Genomic DNA, 25,015 nt, shown 5'->3' on the forward strand with positions numbered 1-25,015 from the left:
TTGCATGTTCTCTCCATGCATGTGTGGGTTTTCTCCAGGTACTCCGGTTTCTTGTCATAGACCAAAAACATGCATGTTAGGCTGATTGGTCACTCTAAATTGTTCCTAGGTGTGAGTGTGAGAGTGAATGGTTGTCTCGTTTGTCGTGTCCCTGTGACAGACTTGTGACCTGTCCAGGGTGTCCGCTACCTCTATCCTGAGTCAGCTTAGCTTTTCTGCAGTGATGGTGTGTTTCTAGATGTGTAATCTGGACTAATGCACCCCCATACCAACAGAGAGGGAGGTTTTTGAACTGTGCTCTGATAATAGGATGGTCCTTCTATTTAGTAGATGAAAAATCAAAAGGGAAAAAAGTTGTTTTTAATTCTTATTTAAACACTGGATTTATTAATGTTCCATTGTGAATAAATTATGAGATTATATGAGTGACAAATTAAAGCATTCTAGGGTTTTTTTACACAATGTCTCAACTTATCAGAATTCGGGTTATAGTTTTTATTAGGGCAGTGGCCTCTAACCTTTCTTCCTTATAGAGTTAGAATCCTACATCAGACAATGATGTCTGAAAGCAGCTGCTCCCTCAGTTCTTAAACTGATGTGAAAAGAGCGGATGCTTCCCAGTGGGAAACATGGACCAGTCTAAGCTTTTTCAGCATATGTTCCTGTCCTTTCATAAAATTCATATTTTCCCTAAAAATGAAACAATTTCTTAATGTTTTACTATGTTCCACTGTAAATAAATTATTGCATCCTGTTTACATTTGTTGTGGAGTGTCACCAACGACCTTCTGATCACAGGCCCACCTTCTCTATCCTCTGCACCACCTCTCCCCCAGGTCTGTTCAATATTCAACAGGGACCAGTTGCTCCTCCTCCCAACAGAAAGATCAACCTGCTCAGCCTCCAGTCAGGCTCTCCAGACCAGAAGACTCTAACTGGGAGCTCACATTCTTATTTGTATTTTAACAGAAAATCCCTGGTGATCTGAGAAAACATGCCTGTGAGTAAAAAAAAGTTTTATTTATTTCAGAGTTTGAATGTTGGGATTCGTCCTGACTCACAGAAAGATGCTGGAATTGTCTTTTAAAACCATACGTGTGTAACAAAAATGTAACCTAACGCATGATGATAAATAATGTGTTTTCTTTCCATGAGGATAAAGAACATTATTGTTTCTCTCGTATGTTATTGTTATTGTATGTTATTAGTTATTTTAGTGTCTCTGTGTGATAAGAAGCTGAACTCATAGTCTTTCAGATGAAAGACAAAACTTTTCTACAAAGACAAATCTGTCCAGATGACCTGTTTTAACTCTTTTTTGTGATTTATTGACCTGGATGATTGAGCTACATGAGAACTTGTCAGGGCATGTTTGCTGCTGTATTTATTTGATCAGACTCTAGGGGGCAGTAACGTACAACCCATAGTGGTACAAATATGATCTTATTCATTGCCCAGAAGCCTTGTGGTAATAAAAACATTTAAAAATCATCTGCTCTCCTTTGCAGCTGGCTAAAGATTTGTTACACCCCAGTTTAGCTGAGGAGATGAGGAAACACAAGAAGAAGAGGCTGGTGCAGAGCCCCAACTCTTTCTTCATGGATGTCAAATGTGCAGGTAGCCATTCTTCCTGAGATCATCATGCACAAGTCTTGTGATTTCTAATAGTCTTCTCTTTACCCGCACTGCAGTGTGCTTCAGAATCACCACCATCTTCAGCCACGCGCACACAGTGGTGGCTTGTCCAGGCTGCTTAACGATCCTCTGCAGGCCACGAGGGGGCAAATGCAGACTAACAGCAGGTGGGGCAAAGTCAGAGAAACTTCATTTCATGCTATGCTTGCAGGAAGATACTTATTTTATTTTTGTCTCCCTACATAGGCTGTGCTTTCAGAAGGAAATACTCATGAGCTGCATTAATCAACAGGTGGCAGAATGGACAAAGACCGAAAGGATCCTAATCTCATTTTGCTAACCCTTTAACGACAAAACTGTCGGGGAATTTAGGTGAAGGTTATGGCTGCTTATCATTAATTAATTAATGTCGACCCGCGTGTGAGGTCAGAGAGTCTCGTCTGCTCAGAGAGAAGCACCTGATAACTCCAAGGCCTTCTCCTCATCTGGAAGCTGGAAAGCCAAAGTCGTCTTGACCTCACCTCTGTCTGACAAGTGTGTATTAGAAAACACTTCCTGCCTCACTGTCCGGTGCAGGTTCTCACTGACGAGGCTCTAAGCATGTAACTTTGTACATCTGTGAAAGCCTTATGGTGACTGTTTAACCGTGCAAGTAAAAGACGGGTTAAAAATCTTGGTGTCCTCGGAGTGGCTTATTTGAGTAGGATGATGATGATGAAGATATTTATCAAACTATAAATTTTAATTTGCATGTGTTTTTACTAAATTGGAGCAATAGAAGAAAATTTATCAAATGGTTTAGATCAGGGGTGTCCAAAGTGTGGCCCGAGTGCCATTTCCCTTGGAGTGATTTTGTGCGGCCCACAAGCTTAAGAGGTTGAAGCAGATGTAGACCTTTAGATGGCGATAGTTTTTATATTTTTAGGTTTAACAGCAAAACATATTAAAATAATCTAAAAAAAAGCGATATTAAGTACAATACAAATATTTAGCCTTAATTAATCCCTTTATCAACAAACCTTTACTGACCTACCAAAAAGTAGAACTTGGATAATAATTCATAAAACTTGGTTAAATTAAACCAATTATTCAAATAAAATAATTTCAGTTGATTTAATAATCAATAGGAATTGGACAAGGTCCCTTCAAACCTTCCATGAATCCATTTTAGCGACTGCCAGCTGGAGGGTTTTTCAGAATTTTGATGACCCTTTTGAGCCATCCATGGTCCAAACTTTTTGAAGAACTACCGGTACTCATTTGTCTCTGAAAATAAATGAAAATTAACTTTCCGAACACAAACAATAGACCCCCCCCCCCCCCAAAAAAAAAAAAAAATAAAATACTAAAAATAATAAATAATAATGTCATCACCGTATGTTTCCATACAATGCCAAAATTAGTCTCTGCATTTAACCCATCCACCACCAGGTGGTGCAGTGGGCAGCTATTGAGGGCGCCCGTGGGGCATTTTGGGGGTGAGGCTGCTGCCCAGGGACGCCACGTGATGTGCAGTGACTGGGGATCGAACCTGGGACTTTTGGGTCCCAAGCCGGATGCCCTGCCTCTAAACCATGTCGGCCTCATAAACAAATAAAGCTTATGAGGCTCCTAATGTTCTGGATCTACAAGAATTTAAACTTTCTCAAAAATATTGTTCAGGTTGTTGAGTTTTAAAATGTGGGGTGGAGAAGAGCGATATCAAGCTTTAAAAATAATAATATATATCTTAAATTCACATTTTTCTGGCCCACGAGTCCTTTAATCTAGACAGTTCTGGCCCACCTATGAAAAACGTTTGGACACCCCTGGTTTAGATCTTAAAAGTCACAAAGGATTTCTGCTGTTAGCAAGTACAGTGTCAAATTATTTACAGTGGTTCAAACACTTAAAAACCTTTACATAGTTGTCACCGTTTCATTAAATCGTTCTACGTAGAACTATTTTGTTATTTGCAAGTGTAGATAGCTGTAGCACTTCTGGTGGAGACGGGAACACTTTCTGCAGGTCAAAACATTTCTGCTGGAAGAACTGATGAAAACCTGGCAACAGTGTAAATGTTAGTTTTCATAAACCTTCATGACATTTTTGAGCTGCAAGTTTTAAGATGACATCAATCCACTTTGGTCTTTGTCCCACTCAGACCCAACAGGTTCATGAAAATCAAACGGACATATTAAAATGCTTCTTTTCTCCATTCCTGTTAAAGTATAAAAAAAAACACCAAAAGAAAAAAACGTCAAATGAACCAGGATTTCTGCAAAACATTTATTGTGTAGACATGGAGGGGGTGCTGAAAGTACTATTAACAGAGTCTCAATCAAATGTGAAGCAGCCTCTGAGGTCCTGATCCTGAGACCACAATAAAACAAGACTTAAAAACAATTTAGTCATGCGATCTTTGGTTTTGAGATTTCCCCTGGAGAAAAATAAAAGTGTAAACGGGGTAAAGAAAAATCCAAGAAATGCAACTTCATTACATATCCAACTTTCTTCTACTATATTTACAATAAGCATTCATGATGACTGAGCCCCAGTGGTTTGGGCTGAAGCTCGCACAGGCATTACAACAAATTTTGGCAAACACTTGCTATATTGTGGCACATATTGACTCAAATTTGGCATATTGTTGGCAATGGTACAGTTAGTGGTCCTGTCAAGCTGAAGGAAAGGCTGTTTGGGCTCCAAAGATCCTCAAAAATGAAAGTTGCACTGTAAATATCAACATGACAGCCACACGCTCGTCAAAGTTGGGCTAGAGAGTCATTCATTTCTATTTAAGTACAAATGGGTATAAATGAGCAACATGTGCCCCTATAGTGTGTTTGACTCCAACCTTTCCATCAGGCCACTGCACTGTTTAAACCCAAATAAATTTAGAAGCTGAAACGGGCACCAACCATAAGGATGTAAAGAAGATAAAAGTGGAAGAAAGTGTTGAGTGACTTCGTATCACCACAAGACAGAACATAACTACTAATGCAGCCTAAGTGAAACCTGTTATCACCTGTAATCTGTCTTGCAGGAGATAATGTCAAATTACGCACGTTTCAGTGATTTATGGTCAATATGAAGCTTATTTGGATTAATTAACTGCCAATTATTTCCAAACACGTGATCAAAACTTTCTTCTGGATGTAACTTTTGTGATCACAAGTGAAGATCGAGTGATGGATTCCAAATGATTTCGTCTTTCAAAAGAATAAAAAACAAACAAACAAAAAAAACGAACACCAAGGGACATGCATTAAGTTAATCTCTCCCCCTTTTAAGTGGGGAGTAAAAGACTTTACAGCTCAAAATGCGGAATGGAGTTGAACGTTTAGTGGAATGTTAAAGACAGTCTCATCCTCTTCCTCCGTGTGTTTATAAGCTGTTCAGTTCCTGCAGGGTCTGGTCCAGGACTTGGTGCATGCCCAAATTCTCCTCCTTGGCGTGTGATAATTTTTCTGGAGAGAATAATAGGAAAATGGTGAACGGTCAACCACCAGCTAATAAAACTGCTCGTCATGCCAACTTTAATCTTGAAGAAAAGAAATGTACAGCGTGAACCATTTTACTGGGCTGCTGTTTTGCATAAGTGCTTTGGTTAAGCTGTGCCGCATGCAAAACGAATAAAATAACACTACCTTTCATGCATAAACTACTGACAGCTAGAGAACTGCTGGAACAAAATACTAACTAGTGTTTTCTAGATTATAAACTGAAACTTACAATTATAAGGACGTATTAGAAGCTGTACACCCAAACACAAAGTATAAAAACAAGATTATTATCTTAAGGGACATTTGTGTGGGGTTGTGTACGTTATGTGCTTTCAGTGATGTGTAAAACTAAAAGAGCCTTAACTACTTGTAGACTGGTTTTGGATTGCTTTTACTTTTCTTTTTTTTATGTAATATTCATTTGCTCATGATTTCAAATGAATTTTTTGGATTAGGATGTTGAAATAAAAGTGACGGTAGTAAAGGCTGATTTGGGTCCGTAAGAAAATCTGTATCATAAGAGTATAATCTAATCATGGGTTTGTGTCTGTGGTTAAAGGGATCTTCAAGTACAAGAGCAGAAAAACAAACAAAAAATAATAATTTTGTTTTAACAGTGAACGGGACACGATGAGCCGTGACTATAAGAGCTAGGCCTTCAGCTAGATTGTAATATTGTAAACATCCATTCACCACAGAGTCGCTGTTCCATTACGTTACTGGAATTTCAGTTTAGCAATTCACCAAAAGAGAAGGCTTCTCTTTTTATTTATTCTTATTTTACTGTCACTAACAACAACCTAAATAAGAGAATCCCGACCCATCATTAACCAGTAAAACCAACACGGACAACCCATCTGAACACAAAACCTGAAAAGGCCCACCCGATTCTGTCCCAGCATTTCTCAAAGACGGGCAGCCCAGTCTCTACATCATTTTAATAATTCACACTGGAATTTAACATTAACAGAACTTACCGTTTCTGCAAAATGTTTTCATATATTGAAAACCGAAATGCATCAATATTGAAAATTGTCAGTATAAATGTAAAATGTGATATTTAACATTCTTTTTAGTGCAACTACATCTTCTGTGTGGATTCTGTGTAGATGAATCCATCAAAAATCTTCACATGGTCAAATAAATTAATTAATTTAAATAAAATAAAAAATCCTGAGTGTTTTGGTCCCACCCACTCTATATTAGCATTTTGATTGTTAAATGACTGACAGGAAAATTACCCAAACTCATCCTGGGGAGACCGACCGAGCTCGGTCTTTGACGACAGTGACAACTAATGATCTAACCACTTCCTGTTTCTGCCTGGAGACAAAACAAATTAAGATAACCTGATTGGATAACTTTAATTTCATGAATTAAAAAAATAAATCTTACTAATCTGTAAAGTAGTTTACAGAAGAAAAAAATTGGCAAAAGATAAACTATATTGAAAATATTTTATATATAGTAAATCCATACATCATCTTTTACCCGCTTCTTCATTTTCGGGTCGTGGGTGTTAGCTGGTGCCCATGTCCAGCCATCACTGTGCAAGAGGAGGGGTACACCCTGGACAGGTCGCAAGTCCATCACAGGGTCATGATATTTTTATTCCATAATAAATATTTATAAAATAAATATGAAATTAAAATTCTAAACGTAACATTTCAAATGTGCCGAGCTCTTAGGACTTCTCTGAAAGTGTTGAAGGCTCCAATGGTTCCCCCACTGTTAACACTATATGTAAAATATACGTCGTGGAATGAACGTATTGCTTGGTTTTCTGTAAGTGTTGGACTTTTCTTTAATATGACTCGCACTTTTAAAAGCACAACTTAAATATGTAAAATTATAAAAGCTGTAATTTAATAATTTCACCACAATATTCATAAAAATTCTGTACACCAACACAATTTAGTCAGAGTCACTGTTTAAAAAGTATAGTAACTTTGGATGGGATGTAAATTCCTAGTACAACTGAAAATTATTGTTTTATGAGAAATGTGATATATTTACAGTGGTGCTTGAAAGTTTGTGAAGCCTTTAGTATTTTCTATATTTCTACATAAATATGACCCGAAACATCATCAGATTTTCACACAAGTCCTAAAAGTAGATAAAGAGAACCCAGTTAAACAAATGAGACAAAATATTATACTTGGTCATTTAAATATTGAGGAAAATGATCCGAGATTAAATATATGTGAGTGGCAAAAATATGTGAACCGCTAGGATTATCAGTTAATTTGAAGGTGAAATTAGAGTCAGGCATTTGCAATTAATGGGATGATGATCAGGTGTGAGTGGGCACCCCGTTTGATTTAAAGAACAGGATCTATCAATGTCTCTTCACAACATGTTTGTGGAAGGTGTGCATGGCAGGGTTGAAGGAGGAAAACACTGCTCTCCAAAAAGAACATGGCTGCTCGTCTGCAGTTTGATAAACATCACGTGGACAAGCCAGAAGACTGCTGGAAGAATGTTTTGTGGATGGATGAGAACAAAATATAACTTTTTGGTTTAAATGAAAAACGTTATGTTTGGAGAAATTAAAACTCTGCATTCCTACATAAGAACCTTTATCCCATCTATGAAACATGGTGGTGGTAGTATCATGGTATGGGCATGTTTTGCTGCATCTGGGCCAGGACGTCTTGCCATCGCTGATGGAACAATGAATTCTGAATTATTTCAGAGAATTCTAAAGAAAAATGTCAGGACATCGGTCCATGAACTGAATCTCAAGAGAAGGTGGATCATGCAGCAACACAATGACTCTAAACACACAAGTGGTTCTACCAAAGAATGGCTCAAGAATCAGCAGATCAAAGATCAAGTATAACGTTTTTGTCTCCTTTGTTTAACTGGGTTTTCTTTACTTTTAGGACTTGTGTGAAAATCTGATGTTTTAGGTCATCAAATATAGAAAATTCCAAAGGGTTCACAAAACTTTCAAGCACCACTGTAAATTCAAATATATTTCTATACCGGAATAAATAAATAAAAAAAAGATTAGTTTATAACATTCACAGCCAAAAAGTATAGTTTTTAAGTTATTTGCCCAAACTTCTTAAACCTTTTGTTAAACTTTAGAAGAAAAGGTCAGGTTTACATCAAGACTCTCAAAGGGTCACAGTAGGTTGCAAACTATTACAGCAAACCAAAACCACAAAGATAAAAATGCTCACCTTGTTTAATGAAACTGGATCTTTCATTATAATAAAACTTGTAAAATTATAAACTGTGGTTTTTCTATTCTATGACAAATATAACCAAGAACAGAGACAGATGCTGCAAAGTAGGAAACAAGAGATTTTAATCAAGTGTATTCTTGAGAAACAAGATAAGCAAGATACATGATTGCAGATATAAATCAGAGCAACATGAAGAGGCAGAGAGAGGCGAGAGGAAGCAGCAGCAGAAGATGCCTAAAGAGATGTCATGTCATTGAGGGCATGGTCCAGCTCCTCACTAATGGCCTTGTACTTCAGCTTCTGAGCGTACAGCTCATCTGGAGGTCAGAGGTCGACAGCGAGCAGCGGCCGAGATGGCAGCGACACACACAAGCCAAAAGCAGCAGTGAGGGAGACGGATGGAGGCAGAAAGGAGCAGAGGGAAGGTAAAGACAAAAACAGAAAAAAAGGTCAGGCTTTTAAAAGATGCAGAAATGCTTGACTTAGAGAAAGATGTGTAATTGGGATCACAGATCTTTATGATGATCATCATATGGTGATCAGATTTAAGCCCGTCTTCAGTGTCTTTTAAAGCTGCTCTCAGATCCCTGTGGGTCACTGACTAAAAACTGCTGACCTACAAAACGTGAATGCATACTCTGTTCTCTTTGCAGTGTGGCTGACATGGACTACCCGCCCTTCAGAAGGGAGAATTCCTAAGTAATATCCTGTCGACCACACAGGTCGTGAATATTAAAATGTACAAAGAAACGCATCAAACAGACTAAAATCGAACGCGTCCTCTTTATGTGCAGACAATAACGCTTTTAGTTTCGTACCTTCCAGGTCGTCGATAGTTTTTTCCAGTTTGGCCACTGTTCTCTCAGCAAACTCTGCTCGGGTTTCAGCCTGGATGGAGTTCAGACACAAAACGTCAGCAAGTCCTAACCAAGTATCCCAGCATGCAATGCTGGAAAAGTTCTCAACACTTTACCAGTTAAAAGTACAAACCAGATTCCAAAAAAGTTGGGACACTAAACAAATTGTGAATAAAAACTGAATGCAATGAAGTGGAGATGGCAAATGTCAATATTTTATTCGTAATATAACATAGATGACAGATCAAAAGTTTAATCTGAGTAAATGTAACATTTTAAAGGAAAAATATGTTGATTCAAAATTTCACAGTGTCAACAAATCCCAAAAAAGTTGGGACAAGTAGCAATAAGTGGCTGGAAAAAGGAAATTGAGCATATAACCAACAGCTGGAAGACCAATAACACTAATTAGGTCAACTGACAACATGATTGGGTATAAAAAGAGCTTCTCAGAGTGTCAGTGTCTCTTGGAAGCAAAGATGGTAAGAGGATCACCTATTCCACCATTGTTGCGCAGAAAGATAGTGCAGCAATACCAGAATGGTGTTACCCAGCGTAAAATAGCAAAGACTTTTAAGTTATCATCATCAACCGTGCATAACATCATCAAAAGATTCAGAGAATCTGGAACAATCGCTGTGCGTAAGGGTCATGGCCGTAAAACTCTACTGGATGCTCGTGATCTCCGGGCCCTTAAACGTCACTGCACCTCAAACAGGAATGCCACTGTCAAGGAAATAACAGAATGGGCTCAGGAATACTTCCAGAAAGCATTGTCAGTGAACACAATCCACCGTGCCATCCGCCGTTGCCAGCTGAAACTCTACAGTGCAAAGAGGAAGCCATTTCTAAGCAAGCTCCACAAGCTCAGACGTTTGCACTGGGCCAGGGGTCATTTAAAATGGAGTGTGGCAAAATGGAAGACTGTTCTGTGGTCAGATGAGTCACGATTTGAAGTTCTTTATGGAACACTGGGACGCCATGTCATCCGGACCAGAGAGGACAAGGATAGCCCAAGTTGTTATCAACGCTCCGTTCAGAAGCCTGCATCACTGATGGTATGGGGTTGCATGAACGCTTGTGGCATGGGCAGCTTGCATGTCTGGAAAAGCACCATTAATGCAGAGAACTATGTTCAGGTTCTAGAACAACATATGCTCCCATCTACACGTCATCTCTTTCAGGGAAGACCCTGCATTTTTCAACACGATAATGCCAGACCACATTCTGCAGCAATCACAACATCATGGCTATGTAGGAGAAGGATCCGGGTACTGAAATGTCCAGCCTGCAGTCCAGATCTTTCACCTATAGAGAACATTTGGCGCATCATAAAGAGGAAGGTGCGACAAAGAAGGCCCAAGACGATTGAACAGTTAGAGGCCTGTATTAGACATGAATGGGAGAGCATTCCTATTTCTAAACTTGAGAAAATGGTCTTCTCTGTCCCCAGACGTCTGTTGAGTGTTGTAAGAAGAAGGGGGGATGCCACACAGTGGTAAAAATGGACTTGTCCCAACTTTTTTGGGATTTGTTGACGCCATGAAATTTGGAAACAACAGATTTTTCCCTTAAAATGATACACTCTCTCTGTTTAAACTTTTGATCTGTGATTTGTGTTCTATTCTGAATAAAATATTAGATGTTGGCACCTCCACATCATTGCATTCAGATTTTATTCACAATTTGTTTAGAATCCGGTTTGTAAATAATAAAATGCACACAAGACGCATTCACATTAAAAACGCTAAACAAAAAACTATTAGAATGACTTCAGAAAGTATTTTTGTTTTTATCCAGCTGTTTCAATCACACAAGTGATAGAGGATTTCACTGGATCTCACCTCCTTCAGTTTGTCAGTCAGAACTTTGATCTCTTCCTCATACTTGTCCTCTTTTTCTGAGTACTGTTGACAGACACACAAACATGTTTTTACTTGCTTTAACTTGTAGGCGCAGCCAACAAGAGGATTATCTAAAGGCAATGACCGAACATGAAGAAACGATACGCAAAAGGCTTGAAACTAGCAGCAAGGTCTTGGTCTGTTCTGGAACAAAGGATGTGATGACATCCAAGACTCGTCTGTCTGAACGAATCAAAAACACACACACACGAGCCTCGCAAAAGAGAAAGTGGTCATGTGTTTAATCTGGCATGCTGCTGCACTGCATGTCTAAGCTTGGGTAGGAGCAGAAACCAAGAACGTACTCCAGGTTGCTGCAGTTCGCACACAGCGACACGCCTTATGTAGCCATAAACTTCAGCGTAACAGCCTCGGTAGATAATCGTTAACACTGAGCAAATATTGATTTAAACAGCTGAACATTTAAGGAGTTCATTGCTTCATCCATTTTCATCAAAACCCCAAAGGAAAGCTCTTGATTTTGTAGTAGCAGAGCATAATGATACATAGGCGTAATGGAACTAGAATAAAGAAGCCCTGTAGTGATGTAATCTCTCTTCTGAGGACAGTTTAGCAAAATTACCATGTAGCGAGCCACGAGCAGCCCAAATTACAGGATACATGGCAGTGAAGATGAGTATGTGCGAGACGCCAGACCTGGAGCTCACAACAGACGTTGATGTTTATATTTAGATTGTTTGCGGCAGGAAATATGTGAGAAATCAAACTATTATTTTAAAATAGAGATGCCTTGTCACTATTTCAGATCTGAGCAGCCAATTTAGATTCTGGCCTAACCTGATTTTCTCTCCAAGAACAATAATTCACAGCGTACTTCCCCAGTGGACACCACCCTCTCCATTTCACTCTCACCTTCTCAGCCTGGGCTTCTAAGGACTTCAGGTTGTTGGTCACATTTTTCAGCTCCTCCTCCAGGTCACTGGCTTTACTGTGCAAAGAAAATGAGGCACGCTTTGATGTAGTTCAAGAGCAGGAAGTTAAGAGCATCTTTGTGTCTCTGTGCATCTTGGCTTTACCCTTCGGAGACTTCGGCCCTCTCCTCAGCTCTCTCCAGCTCTCCCTCCAAGATTACCAGCTTACGAGCCACCTGAGACAGAAAACGTTCAGTTGTTCTAGACTTTAACCAGAATAAAGTGGGTCCAACGCAGCTCCTACCATTGACGCCTTACCTCCTCATATTTACGATCGGCTTCCTCTGCAATGTGTTTGGCCTCCTTCAGCTGCATCTCCTGGATCTCCATCTTCTCCTCATCCTTCATTGCTCTGTTCTCAATCACTTTCATCCCTCTAATTGGACAGGAACAAGAGAGGGAGGAGGTAAATATATATTTTTAAAGAAAAAAGTTATTTGAGAGAAACTAAAGCAATAACTGACCTTTCGCTTTCATCTGCAGCTTTTTCTGCCTCCTCAAGCTTCTGCAACGCTGTGGCCAGTCTCTCCTGGGCTCGGTCCAACTCCTCCTCCACCAGCTGGATCCTACGGTTAAGAGCTGCTACATCACCCTCTGCCTGAGGAGTAAAAAGGAGAGGAAGAAGAGAACATAAGTCACCAGGTTCTCCATTAAACATCTACTCTTTCACCAGATGTCTTACTATGAAAAATCACAAATAATAAAAACACAGGAGCACAGTGGAGGGAGAGACGTCTAGAAGCCTCAGCGAAAAATGTTTAAAGAAATTTGGATCTTGTTCCTTTTTTATAACTACCCACAACAGTTTGAATTCACACATCAAGTATATTTGTGCTTAGCTAAATTATTTGCAATAATCTATTAAAAACAGGAGGGAGTGGTGGCTTTACCTTCTAATTAACTCAAGTTAATTGCCCTACTGTGCACACTGACTCATCACATGGGCAAGCACCTGTCACACCGTTTTACAACTAGCAATCAGAGCTTTAGCATGGGGGAGTGGTGGCGCAGAGGTTAGAGAAGGCGGGTCTGTGATCGGAAAGTCGTAGGTTCGACTCCCCCAGACAGGACATCAAAATGTGGGTGGGAAAGGTGAAACACCCACACCTGCCTCCTCCCTCATTTGCCCTAATCTGGGCCCTTGAGCAAGGCCCTTAACCCCCACAATCTGCTCCACCGAGCACTCTAGATGGCAGCTCTCTGCTCCACACAGAGGGCTGTGGTAGCTCGATGGTCTGTGGTTGTGTCAGGAATCTGGCATAAAAACAAACATTAATGTGAGTTAGTTCGCTGTGGAGACCCCTGAGGAAGAGAGCATCCGAAAGAAGAAAATAAACAAATAAAAAATAAAAAAATAAATAATAATCTATTAAAAACAGGAAAATTTAAAATATGGTCACAAACCTGCATCAGGAGGGTTAGGGTTAATCTGAATGAATTTGGTGGGAGCACAGTAATGACCAGGTTCCTCATGACTGACAAGTTTCCACCATGTCAACCAAACCACTTCTGCCTTAAACAGATGGGACCATTTGCAAAAAAGTCATCACTTTTTCCTCATGATTTAAATGTTTTTTTTTCCTTATATTTATTTATTATATAAATAAAAAAAAAGGTATAAAAAAAATCCATTCAAGTTTTATTATACACACTTGGAACATTTTTACAATTTCTATTGTTCATTTTTCATGGCAAAATACTTTTCCTAAGCCGCCTACAGTGACAATGTGCAGAACCAGTGCAAACACAAGTCTAAGACCTAAACGTGGGTCGTCTACAGAAGTTTTCAGTTAAAAATATTCAAGCACAACCACGAGCATGACCATGCAGCTCTGACAAGGAAATCCTTTGTCATTTTAATCATTCGTCACAAAGCTGAATTCAAACAGACTGAAATACTGCTCCAAAAGCATGGGAGCTATTGTAATCTATTCTACGTGCTTTTATCCTTGTTTCACAAGTCAATATTAGATCAATAATAGGAGGAGGTTCCTGGAGAATTATACTGCAGTATTATAATATCTGATGCAATATCAGAAGACACCAGAACTTTAGATCTGCATGAATGAATTATGAAGAATGCAGGGTACGACCAAGCTGGCAGGGAAAATACAATAGTTGTTTTTTTCTCTCATCATCAGGCTTTGGTAAACAAAAGTGGGGAGTGGTGGAGCAGTGGTTAGAGAAGATGGGCCTGTGATCGGAAAGTCGCAGTTTCAACTCCCGGTACAGTCAACATCAAAATGTGGGTGGAAAAGGTGAAACATCCACACCTGCCTCCACCCTCAATTGCTCCACTCTGGGCCCCTGAGCAAGGCCCCTAACCCCCACCATCTACTCCAAAATCAGGTCTCTCTTGAAAATGAGTTCTTGTGACTCAATGAGACTACCTGTATAAATAAAGGTTAAATTAAAAATGAATAAAATCTGTGAAAGAAAGAAACCAGACAAAAAAATAAAAACAATCGTACAAAATTTTCCTCTGCTGAACAGTTTCTCCAACCATTATCTGTGAGGGAGCCACATTCAAACTAGGTAACAGCCCATCACAGATGATTGATATCCAGTTTGTGTTGGACTTGTGTCAAGTCTTTGTGTCGCATGTTCCGTTTAAAAGCTGGAGTTACTTCTAACCCCAGCTATTGTTGGTTGAAGCAGAAATGTGACAAAGTACAACTTTAATTTATTCATTGATAATTGTTTATTTTTATCTATTTGTAGCAGTTAAGGATACAATGTGCTTTAGTCTAATTTTTAAGAGTTAATATAATTTATAAAGATCTTCTAAAGACCTTCCCCCTCCAACAATGTCAAGAGTTCTCAGTGTTTCATGAAAATAAAATTCTTAAAGTTTCTCTGAGTAAATCCTGAAATTCCAGGAGATTTTCCAGTCACACAAAATAGAACCAGAGTAGTATATGGTATGGCAATCATTCCTAATATTAATGATATTGTTTATCAGATGCTAAAAAGCCACCACAGCCAATCAGTAAATACAGGTATTATGTGCCTGTAGAAGAACATGAACTCATTGATACTTGAATATTAGCATTAATACATGTACGTACCATACGCGTAATAAATCTATGAAGTATTTTTTATCAACACATCAGTGTTAAAATTCCCTGAGTTTTTTATGTTTTTTTACTTCAAATTCCCAGAGTTTTCTCTTTCCGGAAAATGTGAAATTCATTTTGCAGGTTTTCCCTGACTTCAAGAATCGCTGAGAAGTTGAGAGGTACCAGAGCCAACTTTGGGAACAGTGAAACTCACTAGCACTTCCAAAACTATTACAATGCTGCAACGTTTATCAAAACCCAAAGTAATCGCACAAGTTTAGTACATTTTCCAAAAAAAAAGAACAAGCAGACATTACTCTGTTCTGAGCTACAGGGCAGCGGTCGATGACTCATTAGCTCGTCACTGAGTCCAGAAGTGAGTTCAACAGTCAAAAAGCCTTCAGGTTGCAGGTTGATGAGTCATTCTGCAAAGTGCTTGGTGGGAAAGAAGAAGAAAAGACGACTAGCTGTGAGCAAGAAAGTAGAAACCACGCAGAAGAGCTGATCACAGTAAAAGTTTCTGAGTTGAGAAGAAATAGGCATTTATTCCAGTCCAGACTTCTGTCAAATTCATATTTCAGGAAATGAAAGCATGGTTTCCTGCTTGTTGGCAACTGGCCTTAAAACAATAAATACATTTTTAAAAGCATTCTTAATCTAATCTTCATTTTAAATGACTTGTTAAACCAGTCAGTCTTCCACAGATATTTTAACTCTGCATCCCCCGCTTCTTCAGGCTTTTCTACATCCACAAAGTGCCAGGGGCGGCCACTGATAGGAGACAGGAAATGTCTGTCAAACTATCATTAACGTGTCGTACAGCAGTTAGCACGAGAGGAAAACCCAAGCCAGAACTGAATGAATGTTAAAAAGGAAGAATAAATCTTTCAGAACAGCTTTAATTATGAGCCCGCTGCTCACACAGGTCAGCGTCTGTCCACATTACATATGGCTGGTGAAAAATGCTGCAAGGGATTCAAATGGAGCCTGAAATAACAAATAATGTAACTTCCTGCGTCCTGAATGAAGCAATGGGCTGAAAGAATACGGTCTGCATCCAAACAAACAGGCTATTCATGTGATTCAGTTCAGCCACGCTGCTACATTGAAACAAAGCTGCTCTGAAAACACATTCTGCCAATTCCTGCTCCTCTCTAATAAACACAAACCAAAAAAACCCTCACTTATATTATATATATATATATATAAAAAAAAAAACACTATCAACAATCTGCTAAAACCACTATGATGATAGCATGTCTAAACTCATCGTGTAATCTGGCATCTTATCAATCAGACTTTCAGAACTATAATGGGGGTATCCCCTCATACACAAAGACTTCCTTGTGTTTAGTTTACAGTACAAGCTCTCACGCCTTTAAGACTAACAAATAACTAAATAGGGCAAAAAAAATTGCTGTAGTAAAAACCAGCTTTTCTGCCACTTTGAATACTCCTTTAACCAGACATGTTGCAGCTGACTGAAAAGCAAAACAGATGTATTAGTCTGTCATTCAACCCAATGAACGGCACTTTACAAATGAGGTGACAGGAAGTTAGCTGCTCAACATCCTTTCATTTCCACCCTTTGATTGTTCCTTCTTCCAAAGCCAACGGTCTCTCCTCATTTCAGGCCGTGCCCTTTCCTTTAGCACCCACTTTGCATTTTCCAACTGTCTGGAAGGGAGGGACGGACAGACACACACGGCTTAATAAGGCAAAAAAAAAAAAAAAAAAACTATGGAGAATGTTTGTGGAGTCAAGACTGTGACACATACATGAACGCTGCTCTGGTATACCACCAGTTTTACCTGCTTAACATTTCCTTCTGGAGTTAGTGCCATGATAAAGAATATTTAGCTGCCACAGTCATTCTTGTCAAAGCTAGCAATCCATCCATTATCTTTATCCACTTCTTCCATTTTGGGTCACGGGGGTCGCTGGTGCCCATATCCAGCAATCACAGTGCGAGGGGCGGGGTACACCCTGGACATGTCTCCAGTCCATCACAGGGACACATAGAGACAAACGAGACAAACCATTCACTCTCTCACTCACACCTTGGGACAATTTAGAGTTACCAATCAGCCTAACATGCATGTTTTTGGTCTGTGGGAAGAAACCAGAGTACCCGGAGAAAACCCACACATGCACAGAGAGAACATGCAAACTCCACCCAGAAAGGCCCCCAGACCGGGATTTGAACCGGCAACCTTCTCGCTGAGAGGCAGTTGCACCACAAGTTGCACCACCGTGCTGCCCGCTAGCAGTGTTTCATCTACCATTATTCAAGGAGGGTGTCCCGCCCTGTCAACAGAAACAAGCGCCATCGCATACCCAACACCCCACGTAGCTCCGTCACGTCCGACAGGGAGCGGTGATTGTAGCAGCTCTGCTCAGACTTGAAACCGCAACTACCGCCGCAATACAAATGTAGCGCTCTGCTACCCCCACCGACAACTGCCGGCACTAATGTAGCGCTACGATAACCCCCAAAGAGACGAGTGCCCTCCCAAGGCAAGTAAACTAAGAGAAACACTGGCTACATAACATTTTGCAAAAATATAGAGGTAAATAATAAGATTGAAAATTGTCTTTTTGGGCACCAAATTGACCAAACTGGGGTAATTTCTTTACTAGTCTGACAGCAGTCTAAATAAATGAATGAATGAATGAAGTATTCCCAATACAAGAAACAACAAAATTATCTTGCAATTGTAATTTACGAATTACGACCTGGAAAGGTAGAAGCAGGTAAAGATAATGGATGGATGAAATTACTTTTTCAAGTTTGTGAGTTCTGTGTACACCTCATCATGTACAATTTCTATCAGTTGCAATGGATAATAACGTTAAGTAGAGAATATTATAAATTGTTAAGTCACTTGTTCATTACACCCCATGAATATACAACAATGAGAGGTGTTCAAAATAATCTTACACATGACATCTGGAATGATAGGGAAAGAAAGCACACAGGTTGATCTGGATTTTCCCTGCAACAGGTCAGAGTAGAAAATGCTCCGCTAAAGATATGTTCACAGCAGAAAAGGAAAGGGTGCAGGGAAGCATCTCGATGGAGCACAAGAGGCATGACATGACCTGGGATTTTGCATTTTGCTTTACAACTCCCCCAGGATGCCAGATGAGGCTTCTTGAACACTGTGTGCTGTTAATAACATCAGATATATTTTACATTCTTCAGAATAGCAGTAAGTGTTAAAGGTCAGCAGAGACACTAAAGACTAGCAACAGTGAATAGAAAGAATAAGCACATGCTTGCAGTTAGCAATCAATCTTACCCTGTGTTCTGGAAATGTACTTGGGTGCTGGATGGGGAAAGAAATCATGTAGAATCATCCCTGACACCTATATTAAGTATTAAGGATTGCACAAGATCATACCAGATGGCATGAAATCAGAAATACTGCTAATGCAAAACCTCAGTCCTGGAGGACATGGCAAATCCTTAAATGTTATTTCAAGGATGTTTTTTTGTAGAAGAAAACTTTTGGTTTCCCTTACAGGGAGCTTTAGCATTTTTCAAGGCTAGATGACCAGTATATTGATTTTAAATTCTTACCTTAAAAATTGCCAGCAATATGTATTCCATTAAGGAATGCTTGGCATTTCATGATCTAGGTAACAAGCATATTAGGATTAGTTAAAATTAAAAACTCGCTGAAAATAGACATTTTTAAAGTAATTTCATTTTTACAAAATAGAATACATATTGGATTCCTCATTTGGACATTAAACGTTTTTACCCAATTTTCAGCAGGAAAACAATGCATGTTAAAAATTACCATCTTAATAACAGAAGAAAACATGGTTTACACACTTAACACATTTAGTGTTTCATAAAGAATTATGTAAATATTTGAGATGCACGATATTGGATTTTTGGCCAATATCCAATATGCCAATTTGTTAAAACTTATTTGGCCGATAGCCAATACCAAAGCTTTCTCCCCCCACCCCCCAGACCTACTTAGAGAGACTACATAGCTTTCTCTGCTGTGGAATTAAACTACTACATTATTCTGCATGGTCTTTATAAATTTGGCCTGCTACCAAATGCAGATGCCAAAAAAGGGGCTGAAAACAATACAACACTTCAACTAGGATTAAGTTTAATGTCAAATTTATTCATGACCTTTACTTTCTCTAATACAATGACAACACTCGAACAGTGCAAATTTGTAAATTTCATGGCCACATGGTCACTATTATTATTATTTTAAACAGCTCCTTTTATAACCGGTGAGTTATTTTGATGGAATGGCCGACGTCCGATATTTAACTTTATCCTTAATATCGGCTGATACAACACCATGCATGATAATATTGTGCATCCCTAGTAAATATGGAAGTATCCAGCAGTTTTTTATAATAAGATGATTCCAGAACATTGTCAAAGGGGTAAGTCAAATGCATGTTACAAAGGAAGGTAAATATTTTTAATAATTTGTGTTACCACTTCCTTCATTTCATTTGTGTTGAATTCATAAATAAACTTTGAGCGAAAAAAGATCTTGATGAATCAACCTACTCTTGTTAGCTGCTAGGCTGAATGCAACCATTTAAAATCAATGTCTTTAGGCTGAAACTTTTACATGCATTCAATTTTTAGACAAAACAGTGCACAGTTAAATATATTTTGATGAATTAAGATGTTTTGAAGCAACTATGGAGCATTAAGATCACTTGATGTTCCACTTTTAATAATTATTGTGCATTTTTTTCCAATGGTGAGGTAAACTATCCATGTCTTGAAAATGCAACGCAGTTCTGTTCGGAGTGACTTTAGAAACACCTAAATGTATTACCGGTACATACATTAAAGATCAGATCAAGGACAAACGAAAGAGGACTCCAAGTACGGGCTGATTCTAGAGCAGTGGGTTAATGAGCTGCACAATACTGCTGGGGTTCAAGCTATTCCTGACACTGATGTTATTATACTTGATGTGAATGTGTGTCAGCGACAGAAAGTGTGTACTCTCATCCCATCAAGATGTGGCATGCAAAGACAGGTGCATAAATGATATGTAAAAAAATGACATTAAACGGCCAGACAAGAATTACAATAAGCACTCGCTTAGATGTAATTTGTTCCCATAGAACAGTACTGGACTGATCCGAGGTCCATTTATGATCAGAGTCACAGTGCAACACATTTATGACTTCAAAGAATCATCAAAGAATACCAAGAACAATGCTTTCACAGATATGTAAAGCTAAAGTGTTTTGCAAGCATCTCTATGTAGGTAAAAGCCTTGTAAGGCTCTATGCAATAGAAGCCACACGCACAACCATTATTTACACTTTTAAAAGCGTACTTAAAGACTTTAAAGCAAATGTAGCTGTACTTGTCATAACTTTATTCTAGTCCTCATTTGAATGTAAACCCACAAACTTGGCTTACATAATCAGCTTAGCCACAAGCATGGGGGTTGTTCCCTGAAATACCAGTGATCACCAGTAAGTAACGACTTGTGGTCATTATATTTGGAAACTTGTGCTATTCTCAAGGAGCAAGTCCAAAAACACCCCATTGAAATCAGGAAGTAACCTTTTTCCAAAAACGCTGCAGAAAAATTATTTCAGCTTCTGCAGACAACCTCCAGCCCCAGACGAAGCAAAGCAGCAAACAGACAATACCTTTAGTAAACTTGAACAAACTAATGCTTTGAAGGACATTGTACTAATGAAAATCACTCTAAAGTGTTTCTTTGTAGTTAAATTTAGTTAGTAATTTCCAACTTACTGCACTGAGTCACTGAAACCAAATATATTGATAATAATAAGATATTAAGAAACTGATGGAGGTAGTTTTGGAGTGAGATGGAAGAGGATGACTCGCTGTGGCAACCCCTGAAGAAAGAAAAGTTCGAAGACGACGACGACTAGCTAAGCCTCCCGCTTAAAGTAATTTGTGAGGTTGACTTGGTTGTGTGACTAATTGTTGCAAGGACAAGAGACTAGAAACTGCAGACAGATTACTCAAACATTACGTATGTATTTGCTCTGGGTGCAGTATACATTATCCCACTTTAATTTGTGGTACACAGTTTAGCAGAAGTAGAATTAAAGACTGGGCAATACAAACTTAAAGTTTTAAGTGTCTGTTCATTCTGCTGAAACAGTAAAATAAAAGTTATATAGCAGCTAAAAGATGTACCAGGCTTATGATTACTTCTAAAAACAATTGTTTTTACTGTAGCACTAGATACATTCAAACAAAGAACTAAAAAGGTTTGAGGCATTGGAAAGCGCTGTTAATCTGCAAGTGTCGAGTTTTTCCACCAAGCAAAGATAAGCGTACGCGCTCCAGTGTCACCAGAGACGCTCACGTTTGATGTGTGCTTGGCTGGTATTTGATGCTGCGCATTGGGTTTGTTCTCATAATTAAATGAACCCACTAAATCAAAGTGTGTTAAGCAGTTTCTTTCACTTAGGAATGCTTTGTTGCAAAAACGTTTTCAGCTTCAAAAGAAACTCCTTTAATCAGGCGTTAAAATTGAGATTGCATTCACAATTTATCAAACTTCTAAATAAGCCTGAAATATTTTGAATATATTCCTGATGTTAAAATTAAGCACACAGTTGTTTAAACTGTATCTGTTTTAAACTACCGGTTCTTTTAATTTTAACACAGAAAATAAAACATTTCATCGACATAGACCATCTGAAGTTTTTTTATCTCGTCTGCTTCCAAATATTTCAAGTGTTCGCTGAAGTTGCGCACAACCATCTGGGATGGACATTAGCTAACTCCACCACACACTAATCTTCCTGTTGATCAGGGCAGCAGCTCAGGGACAGGAAGTGTTCAGAGTAGAAGCACAGGAAGTGCTGGACCAGAGTCGCCAGACGGCATCCTGGGAGTGGCAGTCAGGACAGGGAATACCTCGGTGAAGGTTTAAGTCCCACTTCCTCTTCTACAAAAGATATTTCAAATAGATGTGAATGTCAAACCTCACTCCAGCATGTTGTGTAGCTAAACACAAGTTGTCACCGTGGAGACGACATATAAAAATGCTGAGCAAAGCAGTTGAAACTTTTAACTTAAAAAAAAAGTACCATTACTTTGATAACCGTCTTGCATTACAATGTTTGACCATTAAACAGTTCAAGGGAAAGTTCTACATTGTTAAAAAAAAAAAAAGGCAGCAAATCTGGTTGAACCAGGCTCTTCACAGGCTCTGAGAGCACAAATGATTATCTTCAGCCTAACTCGGTGTGACTGCTGCGAAAACTGAACAGCTCATTAATAATGGCTGCAAATGAACATGTCAAAACTATCATGTCTCTGTGATCTGACAAAAAGTCTTAAAAAAGTATGGCTGAGCAGCGCCAAAAACCACAAAAAAATACAGCGATGCAATTACTTTTACTTTCCAACGACAGATGTGGTCAGCATTCTCCTAATGCCTCTACATTTTCACATTCATTTGACTCAGCAAGGTTCCCGTTTTGATCTGTGCTGAGTGGGTTTCTGTACAATGGAACGGCTCCAAGTTGCCCTAATTATTCACATGTGTGACCAGACCAACTTGGCTACAGAAGCACACAGAAGGGAAATTGCTTCTCCACAACAAACTTAAAGTTTGTTCCAATTATATGCCTTTCACAAATAAATTCAATTTAGATTTGGATTCCTATAAACAAAGTGACAAGTTAGACAACGCCGTGCGTTTACAACCATTCAAGTCACTAACCATGTTGATTAAGTCTAGGCAACACAGAAGTGAACAACAAAAAGCATTCGTCAAAATTATAACCATAATTTAGCAACGATCAGAAAAACAATGTTGACATGACGTAATCGTTGGTTGTGTCAATAATATGTTTGTTTGAGAATGATTACTCACAAGCTAGGCAAACGCCCAGTTAATACAGTAAAAAAAGGTGTGTCGTTAACCAACAGGCGGCGTAACAAAAAGGGGCAAGTCGGACAGCAGATCTGCTCCTTTTATCTGTTTAGAAGCCCTTCCACCCTTTAATCTTCATACTTGTCCTGTAATTTAACCAGCTCCTATGCAGAGTATGGCACCATAAAGCAGCATATGAAGCAAGCCAAGACTGTTGCCCAACTGTGATCCCTTTACCTGCAGCTCCTGAGTTTTCTGAGTCAAATCATAAACCCTTTATAAGGCCAGAGTCAAAAAGGCAGGTGACGTCTAGCTTAGGAAGCTGCTCTCATTTGTGGACCTTCAACTATGGCATGAGTCAATGTCAGTACACAACTGCAGCTGATACACACTGCTGAAATGTAAACACAAAAAAAGTGAAGATATGGGTGTTCATAGTGTTCAGTTGAGCAAACAGCTCATGCAAAAACCTTCACAGAATCCAAGTCATGGTCAGATTAGGATGAGAAAGCTAGAAGTAAATGAACATTTGAGCTAAACTGCTAATGCTTCCAGATTGAACTTTATTTGGCTGCCATTATGAATTTTTATGAGCACAGGAAGACCCATGTTTAACCCTGTGTTCTGTATTTTTTGCCATCTGGGTGGCAAAGCCTGATGGTTGGACCTTCAACCAGCCAGCTGCTGGAGGGAAGACATCCTCCCTTATGCATGTACATCACAGTGAGAAAATGGAAGTTTCCCCAAAGATACTCGTTCAACTTTGATTAATAAGCTGCTATAGTCACTACTGCGTTAACATAAACACAGTTGGCATCAAACATTAGTTATTTAATGGGGTAAAGTGGTTAAAGCGCTGTCTACGTGGTCTCGCTAGTTTTCAAGCAGGCTGTAACTGAGACACCACCGCGCATGCGCAAAAACAAGAAGGAATCCAAACTTTTTTTCACGGAGACCAACGCCTTGCATTGTGGCACAATCACGCCCGCCAATGAATCAATGACATGAGCTAATGGGAAGTTTTACAGCCTGGGAGGTGAACCAACTTTAGCAAGCAGTTCGAACCGGGAGGAAACATGAAAAGCGCAGGCGAGGCGGGTGAAAGAGTTGCGTCAAAAGCGAGCGAAAGGCCCCAAAAGATAAGAGTTGGTCGTCTCACTTTTTCTCGGAGCTCCCGTTCACTGTCCAGTTCTCTCTGAAGAACCTGAGCCCGATCCTCTGCGTCGTCGGCCTGCTGCTGCAAACTCTGAATCTTTCTCTTCACAGCATCCAGAGAGTTCATACCTGCCATTGTTCACGGTTTGGCTACTTAAGACTAGAAAAAAGAAGAAGAAAAACACTACGACTGTTTTAGTGCTGTGCAAATGACCGCTTCCCACTCACTTGGTCGACTCTGGTATGAAAAATACTATTACTAGTTTATTTACAGATAAATAAAATAAAAAAACACACGAAGTACGTCCTAGACAAAAAAATCTTCGGAATGTAAAAAAAAAAGATCGTTAAAAGTCCAGCGAAAAGTTAAATAAAAGAGACGAGAGAGTGTCCAGGTGAACTCCAAAGGTTTCTTCTGCTCTGTAGGAATGAAAGGCTTGTGAGCAGATGAGATAATTGTCCTCAGGAATGTACGAAGCAGGTTTGGTCCGGGGATTGAGGAGGATAAGAGGCGGCGTGAGGCGAGCACAGCCGAGAGTAAACCCGAGAGGACGAAATTAATGGGGGCGGTGACGTCACGAATGGGCGGAGCGTACGTGGGGCTGTGCGTGTGTGCGTAAAAATGAGCTGATCTCTGTGACTGAGTAGTTTTAAATGCATAGTATGAATAGTTTTGTCTCCTACAAGTCTCTGCCAATCCATAAATTATTATAGAGTTCTTTTTAATAAATTAAGCACTTTTCACAGATAAATATGACAAAGTCCTTCACACTACAATTCAACAACAAAAAATACAATACACACAACAAAGCCCATGCTCAATAATCCAGGTATACAATCCAACATTTTTCAGTCAGGTCATCTGGACAGTTTCTTTTTTTGTGCTGAAACGTTTCGCCTTCGATCCGGAAGGCTTC

At 39.3% G+C, this 25,015-nt stretch overlaps 2 protein-coding genes across 3 annotated transcripts in view; one reads left to right on the plus strand and one right to left on the minus strand.

Moving 5' to 3' along the window:
• Positions 1 to 924: 924 nt before the first annotated feature.
• On the plus strand, positions 925 to 2,115 carry LOC119407847 (40S ribosomal protein S27-like). Its single transcript, XM_037674671.1, has 4 exons — positions 925 to 1,000; positions 1,509 to 1,617; positions 1,692 to 1,802; positions 1,882 to 2,115. The coding sequence occupies exons 1-4, from the start codon at positions 995 to 997 to the stop codon at positions 1,908 to 1,910; spliced, it is 255 nt and encodes an 84-aa protein (XP_037530599.1). The 5' UTR covers positions 925 to 994; the 3' UTR covers positions 1,911 to 2,115.
• Positions 2,116 to 3,889: 1,774 nt separating this feature from the next.
• The window catches only part of tpm4a (tropomyosin 4a), a 29,775-nt gene continuing 8,649 nt past the window's right edge, over positions 3,890 to 25,015 (minus strand). Inside the window, exons 1-8 of one of the 2 annotated variants that reach the window (XM_037698114.1) lie at positions 24,103 to 24,431; positions 12,472 to 12,605; positions 12,266 to 12,383; positions 12,113 to 12,183; positions 11,949 to 12,024; positions 11,016 to 11,078; positions 9,133 to 9,202; positions 3,890 to 5,084 (exon numbers count right to left, since the gene is read on the minus strand). In XM_037698114.1, coding sequence (XP_037554042.1) covers positions 5,002 to 5,084; positions 9,133 to 9,202; positions 11,016 to 11,078; positions 11,949 to 12,024; positions 12,113 to 12,183; positions 12,266 to 12,383; positions 12,472 to 12,605; positions 24,103 to 24,234 — 747 coding nt within the window. In that variant the 5' untranslated portion in view covers positions 24,235 to 24,431 and the 3' untranslated portion in view covers positions 3,890 to 5,001. Of the gene's footprint in view, positions 5,085 to 9,132; positions 9,203 to 11,015; positions 11,079 to 11,948; positions 12,025 to 12,112; positions 12,184 to 12,265; positions 12,384 to 12,471; positions 12,606 to 24,102; positions 24,432 to 25,015 lie in introns of those variants that run through there. The other variant, XM_037698113.1, reaches the window with a different exon arrangement.

Source organism: Nematolebias whitei, chromosome 3, assembly GCF_014905685.2.
Source record: "Nematolebias whitei isolate Nwh7 chromosome 3, NemWhi1, whole genome shotgun sequence".
In the NCBI taxonomy this organism is placed as follows: domain Eukaryota; kingdom Metazoa; phylum Chordata; class Actinopteri; order Cyprinodontiformes; family Rivulidae; genus Nematolebias; species Nematolebias whitei.